Consider the following 10,676-nt stretch of genomic DNA (forward strand, 5'->3'; position numbering starts at 1 on the left):
TATATATATATATATATATATATATATATATATTAAGAATGTTATATAATGAAAACAAGAAACCTAAACATTAAACAAAACAAATAAAAAGAGAGAAGAGAGCATAGAGAGTTATACATTTTTTCTAACTTTTTTGAGTGTGTACAATCTTGTATCAAATGTCATATTAATTATAGGATATGATTGAAGAATAAAAAGAGTTGTCATGACTCATGTATATGATATTAACTCATATGAGATCATGAATGAGAGGTAGGACTAAGAATCATAATGAACATAATTAGTGAAAGTTATTACATTTACATAAAGGAGTTAGTGGAAATAGAATTTATGTTACTCCTTTACATAAATACAAATATTTATAAAAAACTATATATAATATAGATATGATTTTTTTATTTTTGGGAGGACAAACAATTCATAGTTCTGATTGGCATACAAAAAGAACAAAAGATTCATGAATTTACTCCAACATGAAATCAATTCAAAGATATTGCATAGACATTATGGTGGTTGATTCATGACTAATGTTATGAGTTACTATTTAATATTTAGTTTATTAAATAGTTAAACATTTTAATTTAATATAGAAGTAAAACGGTCATCTATCTTTTGTCAAACATCCTTCTACTTTTAAACGTATATTACTCTTACAAAGGAAATAAACTTCTTAAAATTCACAAAAACATTATAAAAAATCTTTAAGTGTTAAAGGAATAAATTCAAGTTCCTAACAATAATGAAGGTAAACACTAAATATCTATTTAGCAAATAAAGAAGTCATATCCAATTACTTATCATGAAAAATAGAAGCAACAAACTAATTCAACTACCTGCAAAAGCATCACATATTTATCCATGAAATTAAAAATCTACCTCATAAGTGGTGATAACAAAATTTTAGTAATTTTTTTCATGTGAAAGATCAAATGCTTAGACAACAATTAAAGATTTGAGCATAATTTATATGATAAATAAAAAATTAAAACATTAGATGAAATATAAAATACTTGAAAGAACATACCATAGGAACTTTATGCCAAAAAGGAAGAGAAGATGAGAGACTTACATTGTCTAAACAAAATTTAACTACACACTATTGTTGGTAAAAGAAAACGTGAAAGAGAAAACATATACATTAGGGATGAAGAAATATAAATTATTGGGGATTGTAATATATAACAGTTTCTTTTAAAAGTTTTCATTTGAAATGCTTGAACTTCCACCTAGCAAATTAATGTAACCTATTTCATTCATTTGAATGCCTTTTTAATCTTCCATTATATCTTTATTACAACTATTTCAATTGATACTTTAGATTTGATTATTAAATTAGTTATTAGAATATATTTTACATTTTGTATATTAAAAAAAAAGAAATAATATTTTAATGAAGGACAAAATGGTAATTCAATTTTAAGGTTAGGAGCTTCAAACTTTTAAGGCATAATACATATATTGGACCTTAAACTTGATTTCAAATTTTAACTTTGACCTCCAACTTTCATAATGCACAAACATACACTTTAACTATCGAACTTTAAATAAATAAACACATGAGTCCTACATGGCACAATAAACGTAGGACACCACGTAGAATAAAAAATGACATGTATGACATGTGTGTCTATTTGTTCAACTTTATACAAGCTTAAGTGTCTATTTGTGCACATCCAAAGTTGAAGGGCATAAATATTATTTGAAGTCAAGTTAAAGGGCAAATTTATGAATTATACCAACTTTTAATAATATATTATATGATATGATGATATCCACCCCATTCATGAGATGGTGTGCAGGAGGAAAAGATGATGTATTACATCTCAAATTGTTGTCATTTTGCTTATAGACAATGTGGATGCCAAATTCCTTCAACCGAGCACCAGCAAATAGAGTCACTGAAATGCTCATAGAGTCTCCAGTATCCAAGTGCTGTCCTATTTCCCAATGGCATAGCCATGTGATATCTTCACCATTATCTGGAAGGCCCTTAAACGTTGGACTGTATGTCCATCTCAGATCCTTCGTCTTATTTGCTACTCTAACATGAAATTCATTCCAAAATTTGTTTCTCCTCGTACAAATAGGATGTTATGGCATTCTCATAGATAACATATAAGTTCAAACCCTGAATGTCATGATTAGGCACATCAAAACTGATTGATGAAGATCCCGTAGAACTGTAGCTTAGCCAGTCTGGAAGCTCACTTCCATGAAAAGAAGTGCTGAATATACCAAATTCAGAGTGGCCCTGCATATTAAACACAAATATGGAGATGAAAGGAGATTATGTTTTATCCAACTAAATCTTGGTATCTTACTTTCTATATAAGTGTGACGAAAGCAAGAAACTCGTATTTCTTAACCAAATATGAAATATAAATGGGACTTGTAGGAGATGGAGCAAACCTGTATAGGACCTTTCCATCTTGTTAGAGTCAGACTGTTGTAGAGATCCACTTTCATGTCACTCAAGTTCGGTAATCCGAGAACACTAATTAAATCAGTATGAAATGAAGAAATACATCTTAGCTGGAACATTTCCTGAACCTCAATAAATTTGCTGCAACATAGTCCAAGAAAATTCATTGTTGTCAATAAATTTGGTAAATTGTGCATCCGTTGGAGTGAGATGCATTGCCAAGTACTCAAGATTTTCACACTAGCTGGGATCTCTGGAAGATATTCAAGTTGTTCGCAATTTTCTAAATCAAGTTTCCTGAGATTGGTAAGCCTCTTGATGCTTTCTGGTAGACTGTGAATTGGATTCTCACTTAAAAACAAGTTCCGCAGCATGGAGAAATCACCAAGCTCCTCTGGAATCAAATCACTAGATAGACCACATTCAGTAAGACTTAAGGTAACTAATGTATGAGATACCGTAGTTAACAGGATTCCAGGAGATTTTCTTGGGCTTGAGACTGAAGAGCACATCAGCAAATGCTTCTTACTTACGAAAGTAGAAACTTGATTTTTAGCAGTTCCACCGGCATCAAGTTCTAGCAATGACTGCATCTTATTCAGCTCTAATAAAGACCATACAAGTTTTGAGCAACCATACAGTATTATCTTCTCGAGGGAATGAAGATTACTAATACATCTGGGAAGCTTCCTTAGACTTTGGCAGCCTCTTAGGTTCAAAATGAGGAGTCTCTTTAGTCTCCCAATCGATTTATCAATCTCAATCAACCTAGTGTAGTACTTGAGAATTATCCTCTCAAAATTTGGGAGATTTGAAAAGTCAGGGGTGCAGGACAGACCTTCTGAATGATTGAGATTCAGAATCTTCAACGCACTGAGAGTCTGTAAGAGAACAAATAAAAATCAGTATCTGACTCATCTATCAATCTTTAAACAATCAACCACTCAAAGGGGTTACAGAAAAAAGGAAACAATTCATAAGAATGTCGAATCTTAGACATGATAGTGACTAAATAATTACAATAGTTTGTTGCTCAAAGAAACTACAAAGTCTCTATAAAAAGGAATTGTGCAAGGAACAAGTTTTCGAGGCAGAGAGAATAAACATTGTGTAAACTAGAATATTCTGGTCAAATTGACAATCCAGAGAAACAAAAAAAAAAAGTCCATTATTATCTCCTAAAAGCAGACATGTTCATAAATTTAATGTCATGCAGACTTCACTTCAGAAACTAGATGTTCAGTGAGGTAGGCGGGATTATCAATACAATATAACGACTTCTGCTTGTTGAATATAATATATATGGAATTCGTGCCATATTTACCTTGTTTCCTTGGAAAAGATGATGCAATCTACTATGACACATTTCCAGGCCACCACTTCCTCCAAAGGTAAGCCATCAGGTAAACATTTATATGGGAATTTGTGCCAGCACAACCACCTAAATAACCTCGGGAATTCCTTGTAATTTCCTTTAACTGCTAAATTGTCAAGTTGCAGAAGTTTTAATTTGCGCATACCAGAAAAGGAATCAGTGTTGATGTTGTCCACCGTCTTTGAATATGAGTTATTATTATTAGAACCATAAAGGAGAACTTTACGAGGCTGTGGTTGCCGTGGTGGATCATTTTGGCGTGACAGTCTTATTTTCCTCATTATATTGGCACATTCCTGCAAGTACTCCTTTGATGTTGGATGATGGAAGCTCCTTGGTGGCTTATCTTTCTCTGCACACGACCTAAGGTTAAGGCCTTGAATCATATCTGAACCCTGATGAAACATAAACTGGTCATTGATCAATTGATTTGTGAAACAACATGATTTGCAAAAGTAAATGAAGATGAAAAATCTTACATTTTTATCTTTCAAAACTTTAAATGAGTCCTTGTAATGCCACAATCTACTACGTCTTTCAGGAGGCTTAGGTGATTCTTGACATATAATTTCTCGTCCCATATCTCTAACTAATGGATGCATCATCAGTCTACCATATTCATCAATTTATAACAAGAATATATCTTAGAGATTATGAATCCTAACCATTGAATAATATCCACATGCATCAAGTATAGATACAACATGGTCTACATTCTTTCCAAGAAAGAAACAGGCAATGTCAGGGAATAAGCTTTTGTCATGATCATCTTGTATACAGGCAAAACTAATCTGCAATTTCTTGGATACTTGACTATTAGGAATCAACCCTAGTTTCCTCAGTGTACTTTCCCATACATCTAGACTTTTACCAGAGAGAGAAGAACCTAAAACTTGTAAAGCTAGAGGACATCCAATACAGTATTCTATAATCATTGTCAAGAACTTGGTGTAATGCTCGACTGGATGGCCTTGTCCGAACGCATGCCAACTAAATAATTCAACAGATTCGTCTTTGTTCAGTTTTTGAACATCATCAATCAATTCAATTTCACAAGCCCTCAGCAACTCTATGTGCCTAGTTGTCACTATAATTTTACTACCTGAGTACAAGCGATCTCGCATTCCAACGATAGAAGCTAACTGGTCCACTTCATCAATATCATCCAGCACAACAAGAAACCTCTTACAATAAACAACACTTTTTATCTGATTGATTCCATCTTCAACACTGTGAATGTCAATTTTCCTCCCATCAAGAATATCATACAGAAATTGTTTCTGCAGATAAATTAGTCCATCGGTAGACTCGAAAAAATCTCTAACATTGTAGAGGAAGCTGCTTCTTTCAAAACTTTCAAAGTTAAAGTTAAATGCATATTTGGCCATTGTTGTCTTCCCTATACCACCCATTCCATAAATGCCCCAAATATCAACATCATCTGTTTTATGTTGCAACCACAAGCAAATATCGTTAACCCGTAAATGTATACCAATTAGGTAAGGAGCAACACTGAGGATTGAACGGTTTACTTTATTTTCAGTAACTTTGACAAGTTTCTCTATAAATCTCAACTCATCAGTCCTATAATAAAGATCAAAGTGGAACAAACAAAAACAGAAATGTTGGTTAGTCATATGTGTTATGGTTGACAAATAGAGTAACTATGCCTAATATTTATGAACTTCTATGCCTGATATTAATTTGGCTACTCTGACAATAAGTATTTACTCAAGCTTAGGTTTTGTATGTCTGTTTTCACTTAAGTGAGTAATGTTTTCAGTTATTGCACTATTTTGTTAAAGCAAGCATTGTGTTTCCATTGTTTGATGTTAGGCATGGAAAGCCTAATAATGGAAGTTCAATCGAAAGCCATCTACAAGGAAAAGTCGACCATCTAATGTTTTAACAAGAGATCATAGTTTTATTCAAAAGCAAAAGTAAAAGTCTCACTCCCAGTAAGCTTCAACTTCTTGTTTGTTTCATCCAGAAGACGTATCCATACTTTCTATATGCACGAATCTTATATGTTGTTCATTTTTTGGCATCAACATGAACAAAGTACATGAGAAAAATAGAAAAGATAAAGAGACGATGAAAGGAATTACTCTTGAGCTGAATTTTGTAAAACCATGCCACTACCACTTTGATCAGCCATTTCCCTGAGTGCTGCTGTCTTGAAGTTTTGATGATTTGACAAAACACAGGGACCTTATGAAAGTACCTGGTGTTGGGTTATGGGTCTTTTTCCCTTCCTATGTGGATAAATAAAAGCCCAATTTAGACCAACCCATTTTTGCCCATAGGCCCATTCTTATGAGGCAAATATAAGCCTATTTAGGTCTTATTTTCATATACACAGAGAGTTTTTTCAGCAGCCAAAAAGAGAGAAAGAGAGCAGTTTTCGCAGTCAAAATTCAGCCCTAACAGCCAACTTCAAATTGCGATTCCCGCTTCGTTTCTTGTCCGATTGAGCTGATTTTTGGACAGCATATTATCTTCATCTCAATCTTTGATTAGGAACTGACAGAGTTGGATTTGGTGGCCTGCAGCTTCAGTTTTGCTGTCGTGAACAGTAGCTGCGAAATTGGTGATTTTGCTCCTTTAATTCTCTAGATTTGGTGCAATCTTATTTTGTTGTTGCTCGTTGTTTGGCACTTGTTTTGTGGCCAATTTTGGAGAACAATATTGTAACTCTTGGTGATTATAGTGGAGCTTTTGGTCCCGTGGTTTTTTACTCTTCACATCGAAGGGTTTTCCACGTAAATCTTGGTGTCTTGTGTGATTGGTTTATTATTGCCTTGTTATATTTGTTTGGTTGAATTACTTGCTGCCTTACTATCATATTGCTTGTGGTTGTTTGTCTTCTCTTGGTTCAAATCGAAAAGGGAAAGTATAGACTTGGGTATTCTTCCGCTGTTATCCTGTCAGGCATTCTTTGTTAGTGCCTTGTCTTTCCCAACAAAGTGGTATCAGAGCATTGGTTATTGTTGATTGTCGTTTTGAATGATGGAGGCAAATATGAGCAAAATGGTGTGTTTAAATGGTAGTAACTATCATATTTGGAAAGGCAAGATGAAAGATCTTCTATTTGTCAAGAAGATGCATTTACCTGTGTTTGCTTCTAATAAGCCTCAGTCTTTGAATGATGAAGAATGGGAATTTGAGCATCTGCAGGTTTGTGGCTATATTAGACAATGGGTTGAAGATAATGTTAGAAATCATATTGTGAATGAGACACATGCCAAAAGTTTGTGGGACAAGCTCGAGACACTTTATGCTTCGAAGACTGGCAACAACAAGTTGTTCCTATTGAAACAATTAATGAATATCAGGTATAAAGAGGGCACTCCTATTTCTGATCATATTAATGATTTTCAGGGTGTTCTTGACCAGCTGTCCGGAATGGGTGTAAAGTTTGATGATGAGATACAGGGACTTTGGCTTCTTAATACTCTGCCAGACTCTTGGGAAACTCTTCGAGTTTCTTTGACTAATTCTGCTCCCAGTGGTGTTGTAACCATGGAATATACTAAGAGTGGTGTCTTGAATGAAGAAATGAGAAGAAGATCTCAAGCCTCATCTTCTTCAGCTTCACACTCCGATGTTTTGGTTACTGAAGATAGGGGGAGAAACAAGTCCAGAGGTCAGAATGATAGAGGTAAAAGTAGAAGCAAGTCAAAGTCTAAATACAAGAATATTACATGTGACTATTGCCACAAGAATGGGCATATCATGAAATATTGTTACAAGCACAAGAGAGATATGAGACAACAAAAGAGAGAAGGCGATAATGAAAATCGTGTTGCTGTTGTTGCTAATGATGATCTTCTTGTTTCTTGTGATGCAAATGCCATTAATCTTGTTCGTGATGAGTCTAGCTGGTTTGTGGATTCTGGTGCTACTTCTCATGTCACGCCAAAGAAGGAATTATTTTCTTCTTATACTCCAGGTAATTTTGGAACGTTGAAAATGGGCAATAATCATGAAGTTGAAGTTATTGGCATTGGGACAGTTTGTTTGGAAAGTAACAATGGTTCCAAACTAGTTCTCAATAATGTCAAGCATGCTCCAGATGTTCGCTTGAATTTGATTTCTGTGGGATATCTTGATGATGAGGGTTATGTTAATACACTTGGTGTTGGCCAGTGGAAGCTTACTAGAGGTTTGATGGTTGTGGCCCGTGGTGACAAGTTGTCTAACTTGTATGTATTTCAGGGCTCCATGTCCAGAGACTCAGTAAATTTGGTGGAGAATGATACTTCATCAGAGTTATGGCATAGAAGGCTGAGTCATATGAGCGAGAAGGGGATTGATAGTTTGGCTAAGAAAAATTTGCTTTCTGGAGTGAAACAAGCAAAGTTGAAGAAATGTGTTCATTGCTTAGCCGGTAAACAGAAAAGAGTTTCTTTTCAGAGTCATCCGCCTTCAAGAAAGCTTGATTTGCTGGAGTTGGTACATTCTGATTTGTGTGGTCCTTTTAAGGTAAGATCTCATGGTGGTGCACTTTACTTTGTGACTTTTATTGATGATCATTCTCGCAAACTCTGGGTATTTCCTTTGAAGTCCAAGGATCAAGTACTTGATGTGTTCAAGAGTTTTCAGGCCTTGGTTGAAAGACAAACAGGGAAGACATTGAAATGCATCCGCTCAGATAATGGTGGTGAGTATATTGGTCCTTTTGATAGATATTGCAGAGAGCAGGGTATTAGGCATCAGAAAACTCCTCCAAAGACTCCTCAGTTAAATGGTTTAGCAGAGAGGATGAACAGAACTCTAGTTGAGAGGGTTAGATGTATGCTTTCAGATGCTAAGCTGTCAGATTCCTTTTGGGCAGAAGCACTTAATACTGCTGCTTATGTTATCAATTTATCTCCTGCTGTTGCTTTAGATGGTGATGTCCCTGACAGAGTTTGGACTGGTAAGAATGTTTCTTATGATCATCTTAGAGTCTTTGGGTGTAAAGCCTTTGTACATGTTCCTAAGGATGAAAGGTCAAAGTTGGATGTTAAAACTAGGCAGTGTATCTTCATTGGTTATGGTCAAGATGAATTTGGCTATCGTTTCTATGATCCTGTTGAGAAGAAACTTGTTAGAAGCCGTGATGTTGTGTTCTTTGAAGACCAAACAATTGAAGATTTTGACAAAGCTGACAAGGCTGATTTTCAGAGTAGTGAGAGCTTAGTTGATGTTGATCCAGTTCCTTTGACTATTGCACCGGAAGAAAATCTTCATAATGATGAAAATCAAGTTGATAATGAAGATGGTGATCATGTTCAGAATGACCGGCATGATGTTGTTGATGCTCCAGTGCAAGATGATGTGGTTGTCCAACAACCAATTATAGATGCTCCAGAGAGTTCTCTCAGACGATCTAGTAGAGAGAGAATTCCTTCATCTCGTTATTCTCCCAATGAGTATGTACTCTTGACTGACGGGGGAGAACCTGAGAGTCTTGATGAGGCCATGGAAAGTGAAGAAAAAGAAAGGTGGTTTGATGCTATGGAAGATGAGATTAAATCCTTGCATGATAATCATACCTTTGATTTGGTTAAGTTACCTAAAGACAGAAAAGCTTTGAAAAACAGGTGGGTTTTTCGGGTGAAACATGAAGATGGTAATCCAGTTCCACGGTACAAAGCTAGATTAGTTGTCAAGGGATTTAATCAGAAAAGGGGAGTTGATTTTGATGAGATATTCTCTCCAGTTGTGAAGATGTCATCCATTCGTGTGGTTCTAGGCTTGGCTGCAAGTCTAGATTTAGAGGTTGAGCAAATGGATGTTAAAACTGCTTTCCTCCATGGTGACTTAGATGAAGAAATTTATATGGAGCAACCGGAAGGTTTTGAAGTCAAGGGTAAAGAGAATTATGTTTGCAAATTGAAGAAGAGCTTGTATGGTTTGAAACAAGCTCCCAGGCAGTGGTACAGGAAGTTTGGTTCTTTTATGAGTCAGCAGGGCTTCAAGAAGACTTCTTCAGACCATTGTGTTTTTGTGCAAAAGTTCTCTGATGGTGACTTTATTATTGTGTTGCTTTATGTTGATGACATGCTTGTTGTTGGTCATAATACTTGCAGGATTCAGAAGTTGAAGCAAGAGTTGAGTAAGTCTTTTGCTATGAAAGACTTAGGACCAGCAAGGCAGATTCTTGGCATGCAGATTGTCCGTGATAGAAAGGCCAAGAAATTGGTATTATCACAAGAGAAGTACATTCAGAAAGTACTTCGCAGATTCAGCATGGACAAAGCTAAGGTTGTCAGTACACCTTTAGCTATGCACTTCAAATTGAGCACGAAACAGTGTCCTTCTAGTGATGATGAGAAGGAAGATATGAAGAAAGTTCCTTATGCTTCAGCTGTTGGTAGTTTGATGTATGCGATGGTTTGTACAAGACCGGATATTGCTCACGCTGTTGGAGTTGTTAGCCGTTTTCTTTCTAATCCGGGAAGAGAACATTGGAATGCTGTGAAGTGGGTTATGAGATATCTCTGTGGCACTTCTAGTCTGAGTTTGTGTTTTGGTACAGGGAAGCCTATTCTTTGTGGTTATACTGATTCAGACATGGCTGGTGATGTTGATACTCGCAAGTCTACTTCAGGGTACTTGGTTACTTTTGCAGGGGGAGCTGTGTCTTGGCAATCTAGGTTGCAAAAATGTGTTGCTCTATCTACTACAGAAGCTGAGCTTATTGCTGTCGTTGAAGCTTGTAAAGAATTGCTTTGGATGAAGAGATTCTTGGGGGAACTTGGTTGTGCTCAAGAGAGGTATGTGCTTTATTGTGACAGTCAAAGTGCTATACATCTTGGCAAGAATTCTACGTTCCATGGTCGGTCTAAACACATTGATGTGAGATACCATTGGATTCGAGATGTGTTGGAT

At 35.7% G+C, this 10,676-nt stretch overlaps 2 protein-coding genes across 2 annotated transcripts; both read right to left on the reverse strand.

The window, feature by feature from the left end:
• Window positions 1-2,053: 2,053 nt before the first annotated feature.
• Window positions 2,054-4,378, reverse strand: LOC114075988 (disease resistance protein RPP2B-like). The gene is made up of 5 exons (XM_027914168.1): window positions 4,277-4,378; window positions 3,873-4,192; window positions 3,747-3,801; window positions 2,410-3,303; window positions 2,054-2,251 (listed from the first exon to the last, which is right to left on the reverse strand). The coding sequence occupies exons 1-5, from the start codon at window positions 4,376-4,378 to the stop codon at window positions 2,054-2,056; spliced, it is 1,569 nt and encodes a 522-aa protein (XP_027769969.1).
• A 63-nt stretch (window positions 4,379-4,441) lies between these two features.
• Window positions 4,442-5,955, reverse strand: LOC114075989 (disease resistance protein RPP2B-like). The gene is made up of 2 exons (XM_027914169.1): window positions 5,906-5,955; window positions 4,442-5,381 (listed from the first exon to the last, which is right to left on the reverse strand). Exons 1-2 carry the CDS (start codon window positions 5,953-5,955, stop codon window positions 4,442-4,444), a joined length of 990 nt encoding a protein of 329 aa, XP_027769970.1.
• Between the last annotated feature and the right edge of the window lie 4,721 nt (window positions 5,956-10,676).

Source organism: Solanum pennellii, chromosome 2, assembly GCF_001406875.1.
Source record: "Solanum pennellii chromosome 2, SPENNV200".
In the NCBI taxonomy this organism is placed as follows: domain Eukaryota; kingdom Viridiplantae; phylum Streptophyta; class Magnoliopsida; order Solanales; family Solanaceae; genus Solanum; species Solanum pennellii.